The sequence below is a fragment of the Schistocerca nitens genome, chromosome 2 (assembly GCF_023898315.1).
Source record: "Schistocerca nitens isolate TAMUIC-IGC-003100 chromosome 2, iqSchNite1.1, whole genome shotgun sequence".
In the NCBI taxonomy this organism is placed as follows: Eukaryota; Metazoa; Arthropoda; class Insecta; order Orthoptera; family Acrididae; genus Schistocerca; species Schistocerca nitens.
In genome coordinates this window covers 366,000,937-366,021,572 of record NC_064615.1, presented here as the reverse complement: position 1 = coordinate 366,021,572, position 20,636 = coordinate 366,000,937, and the positions used below count along the sequence as shown (strand labels likewise).

The 20,636-nt window shown below is 42.9% G+C and overlaps 1 protein-coding gene across 1 annotated transcript in view; it reads right to left on the bottom strand.

Moving 5' to 3' along the window:
- Positions 1 to 13,067, bottom strand: part of LOC126236185 (ATP-binding cassette sub-family C member 4-like) — a 296,035-nt gene extending 282,968 nt beyond the window's left edge. The window contains exon 1 of the mRNA XM_049945285.1: positions 12,945 to 13,067. Coding sequence (XP_049801242.1) covers positions 12,945 to 13,018 — 74 coding nt within the window. The 5' untranslated portion in view covers positions 13,019 to 13,067. The remainder of the gene's footprint in view (positions 1 to 12,944) is intronic.
- Between the last annotated feature and the right edge of the window lie 7,569 nt (positions 13,068 to 20,636).

Genomic DNA, 20,636 nt, shown 5'->3' with positions numbered 1-20,636 from the left:
GAAAAATGTGAACAAAGAGGAAAATAAATAATTGTCGGAAGGACTGACTCAGTATATAGGAAAGTCAAAACAATCTTCGGTGACATAAAAAGTAATGGTGGCAACATTAAGAGTGCAACGGGAATTCCACAGTTTAATACAGAGGAGGGAGCGGACAGGTGTAAAAAGTACGTTGAAGGCCTCTATGAGGGGAAAGATGTCACAGAAGAAGAAACAGGAGTAGATTTAGAAGAGATAGGGGAACCAGTATTAAAATCAGAATTTATCAGAATTTAACAAAGCTTTGCAAGACATACAATCAAATAAGGCAGAAGGGATAGATAACATTCATCAGAATTCTAAAATCATTGGGGGAAGTGGCAACAAAACGACTATTCACGTTGACGTGTGGAATGTATCAGTCTGGTGATATATCGTCTAACCGTCGGAAAAATATCATCCACACAATTCCGAAGACTGTAAGAGCTGACAAGTGCGAGAATTAGCCCACAATCAGCTTAACAGCTCATGCAGCCAAGTTGCTGGCAAGAATGATATACAGAAGGATGGAAAAGAAACTGAGGATGTGCTAGATGACGGTCAGTTTGCCTTTAGAAAATGTAACAGCACCAGAGAGGTATTTCTGACTTTGCGGTTGATAATGGAAGCAAGATTAAAGAAATATCAAGACACGCTCATAGAATTTGTCGTTCTGGAAAAAGCGTTTGATAATGTAAACTGGTGCACGATGTTCGAAATTTTGGGAAAAATAGGAGTGAGCTATTGGGAGAGACGGGTAATATACAATATGTACAAGAGCCAAGAGGGAATAACAAGAGTGGACGACCAAGAACGAAGCGTTCGGATTATAAAGGGTGTAAGATGTGGATGTAGTCTTTCCCCCCTACTGTTCAAACTGTACATCGAAGAAGCAATGACGGAAATAAAAGAAAGGTTCAGGAATGGAATTAAAATTCAAGGTGAAAGGATATCAATGATACAATTCCCTGATGGCGTTGCTATCCTGAGTCAACGTGAAGAGGAATTACACGATCTGCTCAATGGAATGAACAATCTAATGAATACAGAATTTGGATTGAGAGTAAATTGAAGAAAGACGAATGTAATGTGAAGTAGCAGAAATGAGAACGGCGAGGAACTTAGCATCAGGACTGATGGTCACGAAGTAGATGAATTTAAGGAATTCTGCTACCTGGGCTGCAAAATAACCAATGACGGACGGAGCAAGGAGGACATCAAAAGCAGACTAGCACTTTCAAAAAGGGGATTTCTGGCCAAAAGAAGTCTACTACTATCAAACAAAGGCCATAATTTGAGGAAGGAATTTCTGAGAATGGACGTCTGGAGCACAAAACTGTACGGTAGTGAAACATGGACTGTGGAAAATGCGGAACGGAGAGAATGGAAGCGTTTGAGATGTGATGCTACAAACGAATGTTGAAATTTTGGTTGAATGATAAGCTAAGTAATAAGGAGATTCTGCGCAGAATCGGAGAGGAATGGAATATGTGGGAAACAATGATTAGGAGAAGGGACAGGATAGGACACCTGTTAAGACATGAGGTACTAGAGGGAGCTGTAGAGGGTAAAAACTGCAGAGGAAGACAGAGATTGGAATACGTCCAGCAAATAACTGAGGAGGTAGGTTGCAAGAACTACCCTGAGATGAAGAAGTTGGCACAGGAAAGCAATTCGTGGCGGGCTGCATCAAACCAGTCAGAAGACTGATGAAACACAAAAAAAATTAGTAGTAGTATTAATGCCGATGGAAACCTGCAAATATCCCGTCTCTTAATTGGAATCTGAAGCCTTTCTAGAGTGGCAGTGCTGTGTTTAATAATGCAGAACAATCTCCTGGTGTCATCACACACACAGCCCGTGGGTCGTAGACATCTGGATTGACAACGCGATAAGCTACGCGACTACTTTTACAGACCATTAATTATCCATCATCATTCATTTTCCCCAGAAAGCACTCCAAAAGCGTTCTGAAAATTCTCACACCGTTGACATGAAGTTCGATCGAAAAACGGAGAGTTCATATTCATAGCTCATTATGTAAGAACGCCACCAAAACTGTACGTCCTTCTCCGACGAGTAGGGTTTCTGCATGTACAATTCCACAGATAGGTATTAGTGGCGAGCAAAGTAACGCAAAACTGACGTTCTCCACTGTACAGTCGTACAATTACCATTCTTTCTCCTTCTGTTTCTCGTAAAACAGCGTCTCAGTAGTACTGTGAGGCAAACAAAAACGCCGAATATGTCGATATGCTTATGGCACTTGGTACTTACGTTTCTGCTCGTTAAGATGCTGCTGTGAATCCTGATCGACATTTCATTTCTATAATACTACTGCTTCTTATGTGTTCCGCAACAACAGGGTTTTGTAACGTTGAAGATAACAGCTACTGGTCAGACATGTTATAAATATTCATGAAGATTATCAGTCAGTTAGAAAGGTAACTGTCATAGGACATAAGAAACTTAAAAACTTATCAGTATGGAGATATACACACATCCATTAATTATAAACACACTGTCAGTGAACGCTGACAGCATATCTTTCACAAAACTCACATAATCTTCAGAGCGCGCACGTAAAGCGACCGGGGCATCTCAAAACATTTAGCGACTCGCTGGATCACGGTTATCAAGAGGTGTGTAGTTGTCTTAGTTTCGCTTCCGAAAGAAAGGTTCTCCCTTTACGCCGCAGTTAAAATAAAGGTTGTCCACGGGCTAGCCTTACACCGGCTTTTGATAAAGCCGTTCTTGATCCTATATAACAACACCAGCGATGTAACAAGGCAACTTACGTCTCGTAACACACGGTGGTCGACGTGTTACACGATGAAGGACTGCGCCCCAGGCATCATTCGTTAACGCATCATCGCCTTCTGTGGATGAAATTTTGTGAATGGCTCCAAGAACCGTGACTCCATAAACATTGTAATACTGTCTGATGAAACTACGTTCACACGTGAGGGTACCTTAAAAAATGGACAATGCCTACCTTTTGTATCAAGATAACCCTCACGATCGTGGATATCGGGTGCGCTTGAGTATCATTGTATGAGTTGCAATGTCGGGAGACACTATTTCTGATCCCTAGCTGATGCCAGAGAGGTTGACTACAAGAACGTATTATGCTTTTCTCTCAAACGTAGAAGACGTCCCACTTCTTGTTTGGCAGAGGTTGTGGTTCCAAAATGACGGTGTACCTATACACTTTGGAGTGGATATGCAACGTTATTTAAGCAAAGCCTATTCCGGGAAATGAAGCACTTATGAAAGTGTAATGTTATACACTTCACGGTCGCCTGTCCTAAATTCTATGTGTTTTTTCCTGTAAGGATACTTGAATGAGCGCATTTATCCTAGTACTCGGATGAAAAATGAGGAACTGGTACTGCATGTCCCCGCTGCCCTCGTTCTGTGGATGCAGCAATGTCGCGAAGAGTTCGGAGAACCGTGATCCAGCGAGTCGCTAAATGTTTTGAGATGCTGGGAGGTCGCTTTACGTGCTCGCTCTGAAGATTAGTGAGTTTTGTGAAAGATATGCTGTCACCTTTCACTGACAGTGTGTTTATAATTGATGGATGTGTGTATATCTCCATACTGATAAGTTTTTAAGTTTCTTATGTTCTATGACAGTTACCTTTCTAACTGACTGATAATCTTCATGAATATTTATAACATGTCTGACCAGTAGCTGTTATCTTCAACGTTACAAAACCATGTTGTTGCGGAACACATAAGAAACAGTAGTTTTCTAGAAATGAAAAAATTAGCAAATAAAAAATTAAAAAATTACGGATAGACCCCTAATGGCATTAAATACTGAAATTGTAGGTTAAATACGGTTTAAGAAGCAGTGTGTATTATGTACCATATCACTAAGTACAGCAAAATTAGCGTACACAAAAAGTAAAACATTGCAGCTAGACCCAAAATACAACTCTCCTGGAATTTTCCAACACAAGTTTCTAGCCTTTGCGTTAACTTTTTGTTTTATTTTACTCAATTCTGGTATATACACTCCTGGAAATGGAAAAAAGAACACATTGACACCGGTGTGTCAGACCCACCATACTTGCTCCGGACACTGCGAGAGGGCTGTACAAGCAATGATCACACGCACGGCACAGCGGACACACCAGGAACCGCGGTGTTGGTCGTCGAATGGCGCTAGCTGCGCAGCATTTGTGGACCGCCGCCGTCAGTGTCAGCCAGTTTGCCGTGGCATACGGAGCTCCATCGCAGTCTTTAACACTGGTAGCATGCCGCGACAGCGTGGACGTGAACCGTATGTGCAGTTGACGGACTTTGAGCGAGGGCGTATAGTGGGCATGCGGGAGGCCGGGTGGACGTACCGCCGAATTGCTCAACACGTGGGGCGTGAGGTCTCCACAGTACATCGATGTTGTCGCCAGTGGTCGGCGGAAGGTGCACGTGCCCGTCGACCTGGGACCGGACCGCAGCGACGCACGGATGCACGCCAAGACCGTAGGATCCTACGCAGTGCCGTAGGGGACCGCACCGCCACTTCCCAGCAAATTAGGGACACTGTTGCTCCTGGGGTATCGGCGAGGACCATTCGCAACCGTCTCCATGAAGCTGGGCTACGGTCCCGCACACCTTTAGGCCGTCTTCCGCTCACGCCCCAACATCGTGCAGCCCGCCTCCAGTGGTGTCGCGACAGGCGTGAATGGAGGGACGAATGGAGACGTGTCGTCTTCAGCGATGAGAGTCGCTTCTGCCTTGGTGCCAATGATGGTCGTATGCGTGTTTGGCGCCGTGCAGGTGAGCGCCACAATCAGGACTGCATACGACCGAGGCACACAGCGCCAACACCCGGCATCATGGTGTGGGGAGCGATCTCCTACACTGGCCGTACACCACTGGTGATCGTCGAGGGGACACTGAATAGTGCACGGTACATCCAAACCGTCATCGAACCCATCGTTCTACCATTCCTAGACCGGCAAGGGAACTTGCTGTTCCAACAGGACAATGCACGTCCGCATGTATCCCGTGCCACCCAACGTGCTCTGGAAGGTGTAAGTCAACTACCCTGGCCAGCAAGATCTCCGGATCTGTCCCCCATTGAGCATGTTTGGGACTGGATGAAGCGTCGTCTCACGCGGTCTGCACGTCCAGCACGAACGCTGGTCCAACTGAGGCGCCAGGTGGAAATGGCATGGCAAGCCGTTCCACAGGACTACATCCAGCATCTCTACGATCGTCTCCATGGGAGAATAGCAGCCTGCATTGCTGCGAAAGGTGGATATACACTGTACTAGTGCCGACATTGTGCATGCTCTGTTGCCTGTGTCTATGTGCTTGTGGTTCTGTCAGTGTGATCATGTGATGTATCTGACCCCAGGAATGTGTCAATAAAGTTTCCCCTTCCTGGGACAATGAATTCACGGTGTTCTTATTTCAATTTCCAGGAGTGTAGTTTTAAACTGGGTTCCCATTCACCCCTTTAGCCAGTTTCGCCTGTTCCTTCGGACATGCATGCATGTTCAAAGGATCACTGCATGGTACTTCTGAAATCTACAGGCACTGCAACATCGTAATTGTCCACCGACACTAGGCAAGCGACTTTCAATTACCGTATCTATCCTGTATGGGAATATACGTAATGGATGTATGAGTGCAGGCTGTACACACGTGGATGACGACATACCGAAGTTTGGGCATAGCCGTGGAGCGTGCTCGGGTAGTCTAATGGTAAGGCGAGGGCTCGCGATAAGCGGGAAATTCGGGTTCGAGTCCTGGTTTGGCAGAAATATTCATTGTCGTCGTTCTTATACAGCTGAAGGTTGTTCATATTCGCAACTACGAATACATTTCATGTGTTGGATACAATTACTGTCAATTCCTCTTATAGTGAGGATGATAGTACACGAGACGGCTCAGCCCTTGGCTTGGGTTCGATCCGTGCTACCATACCATGTCCAATTTGCGTATCGCCCTTTTGTTCAGTTATAGGAAACCAAACGAAGGAAACAAACAGGCCGCTTGAATTTTCGTGCGCAGCGGCCCGATTGGCTATCTTCAACGCTAATTATCTCGGAAATGGCGCAACGTATAAAATTTTGTTCTTAATAATTATTTCTCAGCACAACTTACCGTGCACCATCCTTACAAGCTATTCAGACTGTTACTGTCCACCCTGTATATTCGATCTGCGTGCTGCGAGAAAGCATCTGCATTTCAGGAGGTTAAAAAAATACACTGGTTGTGAAAGAAACCCGCGTTAAAGTATATACCCGAAAAAGGATTATCTCACAGCAACTCCCAAATAGGTAACATGTGATGACAGTGATGTTAAAACTAGAGACTGTTGTTCACTGGCCGGCCGGATTGGCAGAGCGGTTCTAGGCGCTACAGTCTGGAACCGCGCGACCGTTACAGTCGCAGGTTCGAATCCTGCTTCTGGCATGGATGTGTGTGATGTCCTTAGGTTAGTTAGGTTTAAGTAGTTCTAAGTTCTAGGGGACTGATGACCTCAGAAATTAAGTCCCATATTGCTCAGAACCATTTTTTTGTTGTTGTTGTTGTTCACTTGCAGCTTCCACGAACGAACTAGAAGAGAAATTGCTGCGCCTGGTTGACTTCGTGAACTCTGGTTTTGATAGGCTCGTTATCAACGTAGCAGGTGACTGTTCCAGAACTAAAATGTATTTCTCGGATTCGGATAAGGAAGGAGCTAAGAGATTACCAGACGACTGACTGTAAGTAATACCTTCAGTGGCTTCAATATTTAACGCCAGAAGATAGTAAGAATTTGCAAAACGACCTGCAGATAATTGATGAATGATGCAGGGTCTGGCAGTTGGCCCTGAACGTAAATAAATGTAACATATTGCGCATACATAGAAAATGAAATCCAATATCGTACAGCTACACTATTGGTGACAAACAGCTGGAGGCAGCGTTTACCGTAAAATATCTAGGCGTCATTACCTAGGGAGGCCATGAGTGGAATGACCACTTAAAACAAATAGTGACAAAAGCAGATACCACACTCAGATTCATCGGAAGAATCTTAAGGAAATGTAACTCGTCCACGAACGAAGTGGCTTATAAGGCGCTTGTTCGACCGATTCTTGAGTATTGTTCATCTGTCTGGCATCCCTGTCAGGTAGGACTGATAGAGGAGATAGAGAAGATCCAACGAAGAACGACGTGTTTCGTTACGGGATCTTTTAGCTGGCGAGAGAGCGTAACGGAAATGTTAAACAAACTCCACTGGCAGACATTACAAGAGAGACGTGCATCACGGAGAGATTTACTATTGAAATTCCGGGACAGCATTTTTCAGGAGGAGGCGGACAACATAGTACTTCCCCCCACATACAGCTTGGGTATTGACCACGAGGAGAAAATTCGATAAATTTGAGCCAATACAGAGGCTTACCGACAATCTTTCTTCCCACGAACTGCTCGCGAGGGGAACAGGTTTGGAGGGATCAGATAGAGGTACCGAAAGTACCCTCCGCCACACACCATTAGGAGACTTGCGGAGTATGATGTAGATGTCTGTGCGGCCTTGATGAAATTGCTGGTACCACTTCACTGCAGCTGGAGCGAAATTAAATTTGGTCCATGTTTCATAGTGAATCCGCGTGAAATCTAGACGTTTTGCGCACAAGAATCGTACTGTCGCATGCACGTAAATTGTGGAGTACATTTCCAGTTGCCGCGCCGTTTCACTTCCACACTTGACTCGCCTGTTGTCCGCACCGCAACACTAAGCTGTCTGCAGGAAATGCTTTTGACAATGCGCCACTCATGTTGTGGAATGGTCCCAGCGTGAGACGACATGTCTAATTTACTTTTTGAAGCCCCCTTCGCAATAGAAGTTTTCAGTTATACCTCAGTAGATATTGCAGTACAACAGCATTTAAATATAGTTTATGTGTAGGGGTGTCCTATCTCAAGCTCGTATTCATTCCATTTTAATATGATATGAGAGGCGTAACAATTACTGTACTATCATGCTCAAAACTACTCCAACGTCTTGAATTCCGTTCCGCTTGATTAACAGGCATACAACATAAAGTAATTTCGCTGCAGGTATTTTAATCTCTTTTCGGCACAGTCGTTAGACTTTACAGAACTGTTACAAGTCACACCTAGAGAACTCTGTTATGCGTGACAGTAATTTCAGATCTAATCTAATACGCCAAGTTGCAAGAATCAGGAAATATGTTATCGGAGGTGAGACAGAACATATTGCCTCAAAACTCAAATTTATTACAATAAGTGAAATATAAAACTTTTACCACTAGTATTAGTATCTGAGACAACTAGAAGCCGTAGCTCTATCACAAAAATCATTTAGTAAACCTCTGACAAAACTAATTTTTATTGTGATTAAGAGAATTTGAAATAATATCAGAACTCTCAAAGTTCTTTGACAGTTCGAAGTATTCTTGCTATCTAAAATCTTTTCCAACAACCTATTGTTACGTCGCTTACTTGGAGAGCGATTTGGAATGAACTACTCACTCCGCTACACAGTTCGAAACATAGCGATTAACAGCGTCAAACCTCTACTTAGACAGCGTATCACTGTAATCCTTTCATCATAAGAATAAACCCGATGCAAACCAACACAAACGCGGTGATTGGTCAGAAGCCGTAGCACACGTACACTGGTGTTGTTACGCTCTTGGAAGTAGGTCCTACTTATGTATTAGATATCTTATTACTAAGTTACGTTAAATGAAACTTTAAGATATTCTAATGTATTAACAGCCATCAATGTTTTACTTAATCACGCTTTAGCTACGTAGTTTTTATTGCAAAAATCGTGTACAGTCTCAGCCTCTGTAGCATTGTGCTCTGACTGTCGCGGGTCACGCTGTTACGAGCAGTATGAAAATGGCTGAGACTGCTCTCTGTTCCGCAGCGAAACATGCGCGTGGAACACGGTTAAGAAGTGCCGAGAAATAGGCTGTTCTTAATGTCTTTAATAAATTTATGGAGATAATCGGCTTTGATGTTTTCCCACGGTTGTATACGATGCACTTGATAATTACGAGCGAGACGAATGTGTAGCATAGTTGGTGACGTAATGGAATGTGAACGACGTGTGGTTGTTTGTGCGTCAGTTCAAATCTCCCGAATATCATTTTTTTTCTCGGTCAATTTGAAATACCTAAATCTCGTAATCATAAAACTCATCATCATTTTTTATGAATAATGCACGGCTTCTTGTTTCTAATTACATATTGGACGCAAAATTCCTGTTTCCATTTCAAATACAAATTCTTAATTATCGATGTTGTATGAAAGACTGTTCACAAAAGTTTTTTAAATTAAGGAAACATAAAAGTTTAATTTTTCAAGTCAAAATGGAAAACCAAATCCTCTTTATTTGTACTATGTCCATCTTTTTATACCACACAGGTAGATAAGCATCGTAGAAATATGAAAAACAATCATTTTGACAGCATCAACCACATCAAATAAATGCTGAATTTTTACATTTGCTACTCTACCTCTACAATATAAACGCAACAGAACTGATCTGGAGCAGAGCTGCGGGATTTGGCCCGAGAAGTAACAAGACTGTTAAGCTGCCAGCCGTACTGGAACTAACGCACGCAGCTTTTTCACACGTCACTGCCCAACGCTGGCGGGATATAGAACGGCTCGTCGTGAAAGAGGAAGAGAAATTGCTGCGCCTGGTTGGCTTCGTGAATTCTGGTTTTGATAGGCTCGTTATCAACGTAGCAGGTGACACTTCCAGAACTGAAATGTATTTCTCGGATTCGGATAAGGACGGAGCTAAGAGATTACCAGACGACTGACTTTTAAGTAATACCTTCAGTGGCTTCAGTATTTAACTATACGGTGAAATCCTTCAGTACTCTCTTACGTTACACACAGTTTATGCAGAAAAATTACCCTGTGGTTAAGTCAGGAATTTTCTTCATTCTTGTTTTTAATTACAGTAGTACAGTAGCTAAAAACAATAACGTGTTGCGGTTCTCGTCTAGTCGTCTAAGGAGCATATTGTGGGAGATTTGCAGTACTGCTTGAATATTAAATGACATTCGAAGCTGTATTGCTCCTCTGCTCGTCTCTTTTTACGTGTGAACTGCAGCTGGCCACGTCACTGCAGGCTAGCTGTACCACCTGACCGGCCAGTGCTATCCAAGTTACATGCGCCGGTAAAGCAGTTGTCCCGTATTATCGCTAAGTCGATGTGCGCATCACGCACAGCACAAAACGTTCCTTTATTATCATACTTGAAAGCACTCGAGACAGCTTGGCTGCAGTCCCACGTGAAATGGAAATCCAATGAGGTTCCAGCAAACGCAGAAGAATACATAGTGCAATGTATACATCAGGTTTATTCTTATGATGAATGGATAATAGTAATTTTACTATACTCATGATGGTACGTAGATCAATTTGCAACTAGAACATCACTTACAGCCATTTTTATCGAGCACAAAGTGATATTAAGTATCTAAAGCATTAATGACCAGCCAGTTGTGCACATGTTTGATTTTAAATGAAATGATGAAATGTTTTATTCTGGATGTAACTTCAAATTCATCATCTACAGCCATTTCTAACAAAAAAACCTTCCGTGTCTGGCCGAGACTCGAACACATTATGGAGCATCATTGCTGATAGGCGTAATGAAATACAAACTACTTGAATTTGGTCAGTATCGGTTAGTAAGTCAGAAATTCAAATTACATAATGTAAATTTTTGTACTAGAAAATACTCCTATCCAACAACTAACGTGATTTCATTAACAGTAACAAAGTGTGCGCATGTCTAAACTTGAAATGATGTTACGTAAAGATTTCTGTTCGACAGAGATTACCAGCATCTAATCGAATTGTTAACTAAGAACAATAAAATGCTAGATGTCGAATATTTTCATTAGTAGCAAGATGTGTCAACCTGAAATGACGAAACGAAAACTGGTGCCTTCTCGGAATCCGAACCCTACATCATTTCTGTTGTTTTCTTGCCACGACTAGATGTTAAATATCCGTGTATTTGCCAATGTCTCCGCGCAGACCGTTGTAGAACACACACGTAGAAAAGCTAACTACTGAATTTTTTCTCACCGGCAGCGAGGAGCGCCACGTTTGGACTTGAAATGAGGTGATGAAACATTGTGTGTCTGATTGGGAGTCGAAAACGACACTTACTGTTGATAACTCATGAAGAGACATTCAAAAAAAGTATTTTTTACCTTTAGGTAGGTGTGTGCATTCTAGAGCTTCAAATGACATGATGAAAATTTTTGTGCCGGACAAGGGTTCGAACGCACACACGCGCCACTGGTGGTGGCCTGGAGGCGTCTGGAGTCTTGGGGAAACGATGAAATGACGGAGTTATGTCGTCCAGAAAGGGTCAAATCCCCGAAAAGGGAGATCTGTGTTCGAATCCCAATCCACCGCCATTATTTTCAACACGTAAAGTTTAAGTACTTTATTTTACTATTTCTTCATTAAATGAAATAAAGTTTCTAGTAGAAGAAAACTTACCGGTAACGGAGTTTCTGCTTTCCGCGACTTTCGCCTGTCATGGCCCGACCTAAGTCGACTCTGCTCCAATCGATAGCGAAGAGACTCACTGCTTGACCTGGGTTTGGAACCAGGTGCAACCCCAAGTTCTTCACTTGGCATTACCAGAGGTAAAGACGGTCTCTTCGTGCCTGTTAAAAATGTTCGCCTCTAGTGGAAAATCGAACCCACACCTCAGTCATACCCAGCTAGGATAGCATCAATGCAACAGACCACCGAAATTTCCGTTCACCTGGTTCACGACTTTGTCGTAACGCATAATGCGTCACACTGGATCAGAATTCTGATTCTCTGACTCGCTCGAGGTGGATTGCAACGTTTAATACATTCATTTCCATGTTAGACTGTCTCGCCATTCATCAGTTGCCTCGGCCACCCGATGAGTGCTTTTGACATGATTTTGCAGACACTAAAATAAAATTTCATAACATGGCGATTGAGTTTTGCTTGGAGTGACGCAGGTTACCATAAGTGTATTTCTTAACCTTAATTTTTATTTGGATTCTAACATAGCACTTGCGGTGACTTGTTGAATCTTACATATTTACTGAAATCAAGGAACACGGCATCAACCTGAGCGCCGTTGTCCACTGTGCTGTGGATCTCATGGAGGAACAGAGAGAGCTAAGTTTCCAATAATCTCTGTTTGTGGAATCCATGTTGATTTTTATAGAGGAGATGTTCATTTTCCAAAAACGCCATAATTCTTGAACATAAAACATGACCGAGCGGGGTGTCGCAGTGGTTAGACACTGGACTCGCATTCGGGAGGACGACGGTTCAATCCCGCGTCCGGCCATCCTGATTTAGGTTTTCCGTGATTTCCCTAAATCACTCCAGGCAAATGCCGGGATGGTTCCTCTGAAAGGGCACGGCCGACTTCCTTCCCAATCCTTCCCTAATCCGATGAGACCGATGACCACGCTGTCTCGTCTCCTTCCCCGAAACCAACCAACCAACCATAAAACATGTTCCATAATTCTACAACAGATTGTCCTCAACGATATAGGTCTATAACTGTGTGGATATGTCTTACAGCCTTTCTTACAAACGGGAATGACCTGTACTTTTTTCCAGTCGTTTGGCACCTTTCGTTGCTCAAGCATTCTACGATAAATTAATGCTAGAAGGGGAGCAAGTTCAATAACAGTTACTTGATCTACCACAATAACGTATAACTTAACTTCGAAATTCTCCCGTACACACATTTGTTCTGTCAGTGATAAAATATGACTAAAATCTACGAATCACAGAAAACTAGCAGGCATAATGTAGAGCTAAAAGTAGGAGATTAACAAAGATATCCTATTGTTACAGTTACCTCTCGCCAAACTACTGATACAAAGTAGAAAATAATGCGTTGTGCTTACCAGACGAAGAGCTTGGAGATGGGGTTCGCCGTAGCCTTTGGGTTGGGATTGGACTTGTACACCTTGGAGTCCATGGCACCGGTCGACTTCAGTCTCCTGCCTCCGTCGACTGCGGCGCTGACTTCTTTCTCCTCCGGTCTGAGAACAGAATTCCGTTAGTACGCAGGCTTTTGAGCGAAGAAATTTTGATGCAAGACTAATGGACTCGTACGAAAGAAAACCAGCACAGCTACCCAGCAAGATATCCCGAAGAGCAGTCACGGTTCCTTAAGAACCTGCGCCCTTATCACACTGGCGGCCACGGTGTGGGCGCGGTTTATTGCTATTTGGGCAGCGACGTCAGCTGTTTGTGGAGCTTAACTTATGTCGAAGTCACGCATCACGCATAGGCAGTTTCCAGCTTTTCCATCCTGCTGAAAATTACGAAGTTACACCGAGGGAGACTGCTCAAGCCGACATCAAAAGTTTACGGATTACTGGGGGAGGCTGTTTGAATAATTTAATCCGCTAATATCAAAGGGAATTAACAGTTGGTGCAGCTAACTATTTAGGCAAATGTGGTCACAGAACAAAGGAGGTTTCCGCGTTAAGATTCGTATGCGTTGCAGTCACTGATTTACAGGATTAGCAGTAATAAGATCAAACTCATGCATTATTTACTCACTCATGAAACAAGTTATGAGCATCATATTCAAATTTGACAACAACAGTGTTGCTTCTAGTATGCTAATCTCCTCACCCGAGACAAATACTTACTCGTAACGTTCTCATCACCTGTTTTATCTATACGCTCCGATCTGTTTCCCTTTATTTTATTTATTTACTTTAGCTACCTCTCGTGTCGTATAAGTCATTCCCTGATGTCTTAACACATGTCCTACGTTCCTATTCCTTGTTCTTGTTAATCTTTTCCACATATTGCTTTCCTCGCCGATTCCGTGGAGAACCCTCTCTCTTTTATAATGTGACGAGACGTTGTGGAATTCAGAGACATGTTTTAGACTTCATGAGGTTCAAAGTGCGTAACTGGAAGTAAATATCATGACAAACCTGTTAGTGGATTAATCCCATCCGAAGATGCAATTTCACAGCGACCTTCGGTAACAAATCATTATATGTTCCCCAGTGTCTTTGCCTCAGCTTAGTTGGTTACTCCAGGCGGAAAATGATAGAACAGTCTGTACAAACAGTCAGATTCGCCGGACATACTATAAGGGATCAATCCGAGACCCATTAATTAAGTATTTATTAATTTGCCACTCACGGAGCTGCTGGATGGTAACCGTGATGTTAGTGTCGTAGCTGTGTATGCCACTGATCTTTGTGTCACGATTTCAGGTGATTCAAAGATATCCCTTGAACAGCGAAGTAACAGAGTGCTGTACATCGTAGATGAGTGATGCTCCTATAATAAATTATAGGCGGAAGTGAAGGAAACTGCATACATTTCATTAAAAGATAGCCTCTGAACAAGGAGTAATTAGACATCTAACACACACGAGGTCGTCTGCAGAATCAGTGGATGGACAAAATACGGAAACATCCAAAAACACTACGCGTTACCAGTCATAATGCGGAGTAGAGTAACAGTTGGAAATCAAAACAACTACACTTCGTCTCGGAATGGACAAAAGCAGGTCTTGTATGGTTTTTAAGGGATTCTTAAACAGTTCTTCCTGTAACGCAGTGGCAAGTTCAGATGACGACGATAAAGGTGGATGCCGAAAATAGACCACAAACATTCAACAATATTAAGATCTGGTGACTGTGGTGGATAGGAGAGACGCAACAATTCATCCTGGTGCTCACAATAGTAGTTGTGGGCAATGCGAGCTACGTGAACAGTGCCCCTGCCCTCTCGGAACACAGCATAACCATTGGGAAACAATGGGGTGCATCTGATCAGCCCAGTATGGTCATACAAGCCTTGACAGTAACGCGACCTTGCACTGTAAGCGTGGGGCCCTTGGAGTACCACCGCACGTCTGCCCCAAATCATTTCACTATCGGAAAGTAAACTCTGCCAGAAATTTGAAACTGTGTGAAAAAAGGCTAATCCGACCAAATGACTTTCTTCCATTGCTACAAGTCCAGATTTTACGCGTTTGCCGCCACGTTTTCCTGTTACGAGCATTTGCATCACTTATGAGTCGTTTTGGAATTCCATTTCGCTTGTAATTACCTGCTTCTGAATCTCCCTTTGTGTTGTTTCGGTGCCGACAGGATTCGCAAGTGCTACTTTTAGTCCTGCACTGACTTCTACAGCTGTCGTTCTGCTATTTTTCTTCACAGTCCTCTTTAACGAACGTCTGCCAGGATCACTTGACACACTCTTTCTTCCGCGTTGTGTGTTAGTGGAGGATGACTTTCCGCTTTCCGTGTATGTGGTATAAATCTTAGACATGGTGCCTATTGAAACACCAAATACTTCAACTACTTTGGTTACGGATGCACCCACCATACGAGCACTAAGAATTTGCCCACGTTGGAGTCCACTTAGCTACAACATTAAGCAAAACTACAAAGAACACTGCTTTGACTGAACCATAATCGCAGTTTGCGAGTTCATTATTAATTGAACGCTGCTGTAGATCGTCAGCGCAGCGTCTCAGACACTGCCCTGCAGTAATTAAGAAGCATGCTGTAGTATGTATTCACAAGTAGAATTGCGCTCTACGAAAACTACGGTTCGGTGGTTTTTAGACTCGGACTGAAGGTGTGCTCTGTTGTTGTCATGTCTTCGAGAGAAGCACCTGAAATACGAATTCATAACATCTAGATGCTGATGCCTCCAGTCTATACATGAGGTGCATATGGGGCTGAAGATGACATATTCAATTTTCGGGAATTGGTTGGGAAATTAAAGTAAAATGACTTCTCAAATAGTACTGCTCTTTGGCGGTATTCCTTGTTAAAAATTAGCTTATATGACACTAGAGCGAGCACCAATAATATCATAGAAAGCAGTGCGGCTATATAAGGACGATAGCAGCAACCAAAACACAGTCACCACTTGACAACAGAGGAGATCTACAGTATTTTAAACCACTTGACACGGCTGGAAGCTCGCGACAGTTTTATCAAATACTGTTTTTTTAAAAAAAAACAACAGACAGGAAGATAACTATACAGAAGAAAAATGTTCCATAGGTTATGCGGTCCTTTATATACACTCATTCAGTTTCTAGGTGGTTCACCACTTCCGATTCCAAGGGAAATCTAGTAAGACACTGATGGCATACGTAAATAAAGTGGTCGAAATGAGGTAGCGCCCGATGCGTATGCAACACACATAACATACAGGTAACACGGTTACGATCTTATCGGACCACTGCCACTAGGAAAACTACCATACTCTACACTTACTTATGATGGTCTATGATAGCCTACAGTAGTTTTACAATTCTGTTCACAAAACTTAGAAAGATCTACAAAACCACTTGTGTGGGATCCTAATCGTGGTATTCGGTATGTCCACTGTTAAGATCAGGAGAAGAGTCACTGCGTAGTGGCTACGTAAGAGACAGTGAGCAGTCACTGGAAGGCAATCTGCGATTACCTGCATTTGTCAAGACGGAGGGTGTGGGAAAATACTAAGACCGTAGTAAGGATGCAAAAAACTGCCTCACGTACGGCAGAAAGAAGCGTCATTAAATAAAATACTTGCAATCATCCAGGGGTATTGTCAACTTCGTCACTAGGAAAAGGCCAACCGCACCGGACTTTGTGAAGATCGTAGAGCAGATAAGTAAAAATATGTATGTGTGATTCACAAAACACAAGATTTTTTATCCCAGAGTTAATGAAGCAAAATCAATGCAGAAAGACGTGTTGCATGGTAAGAGCGCTGGTTGGTTGGTTGATTCGGGAAAGGGGACCAAACAGCGAGGTAATCGGTCCCAACGGATTAGGAAGAATGGAGAAGGAAGTTGGCCGTGCACTCTCAGAGGAACTATTCCGTCATTTGCATGAAGCGATTTAGAGAAATCACGGAAAACCTAAATCAGCTTGGCCGGATTCGGGTTTGAACCATCGTCCTCCCGAATGCGAGTCCAGTGTGCTAACCATTGCGCCACCTTGCTCGGTGGTAAGAGTGCGTATGAGCCTGTGCGTTATATTGAAGACTATAATGCCTTCTATGAGCAACAAGATAGCTTATCTACAGATGAGCTGCTTACATACATCGCATATCTTGTATGCACATGCTGACTGTTGAAGAGTGCAGGGACTGGAGAGAGAGAATACATAAGATTCGGTGATACAGACTCCCCCATCACAAAAGATTGTGCCACAGGGTAGATCTACCAACATATGCACTACTACGTCACAGAGGACCTAACGTTACAGAGGACCTAATCACTTGATTTGGGTAATCTGGATACTTTACTATTCTAGGTCTTTCCTGGGCGCGCACTGAGATGCCATCCTCGCGCTGGTTATTTGGGAAATAGCCTAATGAATGAGGACTGGTCTGAATCAGACGAGGAGTTAAGTGGTGGTAGTGGAGATATGCATATATTGTACTGAGTCATAATTTGTACCACTACTATAAAATTCCTACCTCTTTTACTTGGCGACATTTAGTGAGGCTAGCCATATTGTCAGCTATAAGCTCTGTGTCTTGATGGGAAGATCGTCTGAAGACAGCGTTGATATTGCTGTGGTTTTCATTCAACTTTTTGTGTACGTGGAGAAGAGAATTATTGTTGTAAGATAAGCGTCAACACTATGTTTTATTTATGAGTAAATATACACGATGACAATTATTGAGCTATATGAAAAAAACGTAAATTAGTTACAAACTACGGCTTGCACACGCTTTATTCAAAATGTAAACGTCACTACAGGTTTTCGGATTTAGGTTATGACATGTTCGATATGCCTGCCATCACTGGAGATTATGCGGCGCAGATCAGTAGCAGAAATTCTGCATGACCCACTGAAGTGTCGGAACATCGATGCTGCCGATGACCTCCAGAATGGCTGTTTTCAGCTCAGCAGTGGTTTTGAGGTTATTGCTGTACACCTTTTCTTTAACATAGCCCCACAAAAAGGAGTCGCATCCGTTCAGGTCCGGAGAATATGGCGACCAGTCGAGTCCCATGCCAGTGGCTTCTGGGTATCCCAGAGCCAGAATGCAATTCCCAAAGTGTCCCTCCAGAACGTCACTCTCCTGCTTCGATGAGTTCGAGCTCCGTCTTGCATGAACCACACCTTGTCGAAATTAGCGTCACTTTGGATAATGGAAATGAAATCATCTTCCAAAACCTTCACTTACTGTTCAGTAGTCACCGTGCCATCAAGGAATATCGCACCGATAATTCCGTGAATGGACACTGCACGCCACATAGTCGCCCTTTGAGGGTCAGGAGACATCTCGACCGCGGAATGCGGATTCTCAGTCCCCCAATGTGGCAGTTTTGCTTATTGACGAACCCATCCAAATAAAAGTGGGCTTCCTCGCTAAACCAAACCATGCGCATGCGCATACTAATTCCCATCATACCGTGCGGCCAACAATGCAGTGCCGGCCGCGGTAGTCTCGCGGTTCTAGGCGCGCAGCCCGGAACCGCGCGACTGCTACGGTCGCAGGTTCGAATCCTGCCTCGGGCATGGATGTGTGTGATGTCCTTAGGTTAGTTAGGTTTAAGTAGTTCTAAGTTCTACGGGGCTGATGACCACAGCTGTTAAGTCCCATAGTGCTCAGAGCCATTTGAACCATTTTTGAACAATGCAGTTTGAATCTCCTAACGCAAACCATTCAGAAGTTATGACGATTTTATTTCATATAGCTCGATAATAGTCACTCTGTACATTAAGTAAACTTAGTTTTAAGGCTGTCATGGATCTGTATTCGCTGTAGTTCGTTTGTAGAAAACTGATAAAGAAAATGTGGCGACTTTGCCTATAATGTACCGTTATAAGTTTCCAATATTGAACCGGTAGAATTTAATAAACTTGCTTGAATAATGAACTTCAAAAATTGCGTTTAGTATCAATTGTGCGAGATAATGTTTAGAATTATGTGATGAACTTGCTAATGTTTTCATTATCATATGTTATTAACTGGATAATTGACTGCGTTTTGTCTTACACTATGGCAGCAGAAAGTCTTCACGACAGCGGAGCACAGATCGACTGCATTTAGTTCTAACGGTGTATATAAACTGGAATAATGGATTAAATGATTTTTCACCTACACAGAATGTGCCTATGCTAACAATTAACAAGCACGCGAAAAATAAAAAATAAAAATCCCATATGGGATATAAAATTTTTTGCTCCATTACAGTGTTGAAAACGAGTTGCAAGAGTATATTGTTACACCTGACGAGATGTTCAATTTAAACATGTCGGAACTAATAAAACTTCCGTTCAACTTTGCAGGACGATATGGATTTCCCCATTGTTACAGCATAAGAAGCAATGGCAGGCAAAAATGTGAGCTGAAGGTGTCCATTCAAGGTGTCCGAATCGAAGGGAAAACATGAAAGCTCCAAGCAAAACTTCAAGACGTAACTTAGAAGCCTTTGGGCTGATGAACAACCTATGCAAAAAAACAAAGATAACCAAAGCACATGAGAAGAAATCTAGAACTACAGCTCCACTCGTGATAAGAAAGATTTTAGCAGACTACCGGGAAGCCACCACAGAAACTCATTGGTCGAACAGTATAGCGAATTGTGTGAGGAAGATCGAATCGAAGAAATGATCAGATACACTAAATCCAAAATTTGAATTCATGCGAAGAATGCTAGGGGCGGGGGGGGGGAGGGGGGGAGGGGGGGGGGGAAGGGAGTAAAAAAATTATTTCCACTGCCTGCAAATAGTGTTATAGGAACAGTACATACCTTCAAACTGAGAGACATAGTTTATACAGTGATACAATTTATGCAACCAGGAAATCAGGTCTGTGATTTGTACCACTTGCCGATGTTTATAAAATTGTTTTTTTCAGACTTTCCATTCTTTAAATCAGATACTAAGAACAACGTCCTGCAACTGAGGAGAGCATTGTTAAAATGCTATTGTAACTCACTGTTTAGGCTGTAATAAGTAAAATCTGAAAAGTAATACAATTTAGGCAACTCTCCGATATCAAACCCGACACATTGGGGACTCGTTGAGAGTCAATTTAAACTACAGATAGAATTATATAGAGATTATGAAACAGAAACAAAACCGTTTTCTTTAGTCTAATATCGCACTTTTATTTTGTCAAACGGCTACCGGTTTCGGTACATAGTACCATCATCAGGTCGTCCTTACAATATAGGCAGCCCCTTACAGCGGGTGGACAATCGTCAAATATGCTTACTAGTTAAATGGCTCAGTCAAAATGGCTCTGAGCACTATGCGACTTAACTTCTGAGGTCATCAGTCGCCTAGAACTTAGAACTACTTAAACCTAACTAACCTAAGGACATGACACACATCCATGCCCGAGGCAGGATTCGAACCTGCGACCGTAGCGGTCACGCGGTTCCAGACTGAAGCGCCACACCGGCCGGCTAAACTTTTAAGAACTTTATCTTCCATATCTTCTGTTTTCGTGTGTATGATTGGACTGGTTACAATACTATCGTCATCTGCAAAAAGGACTAATACTGCTCGTTGTATGGTAGACGGAGGATCGTTTGCATGTATGAGGAACACGCATCGTTTATTAACTTGAACATTGCTGCCTGCTCG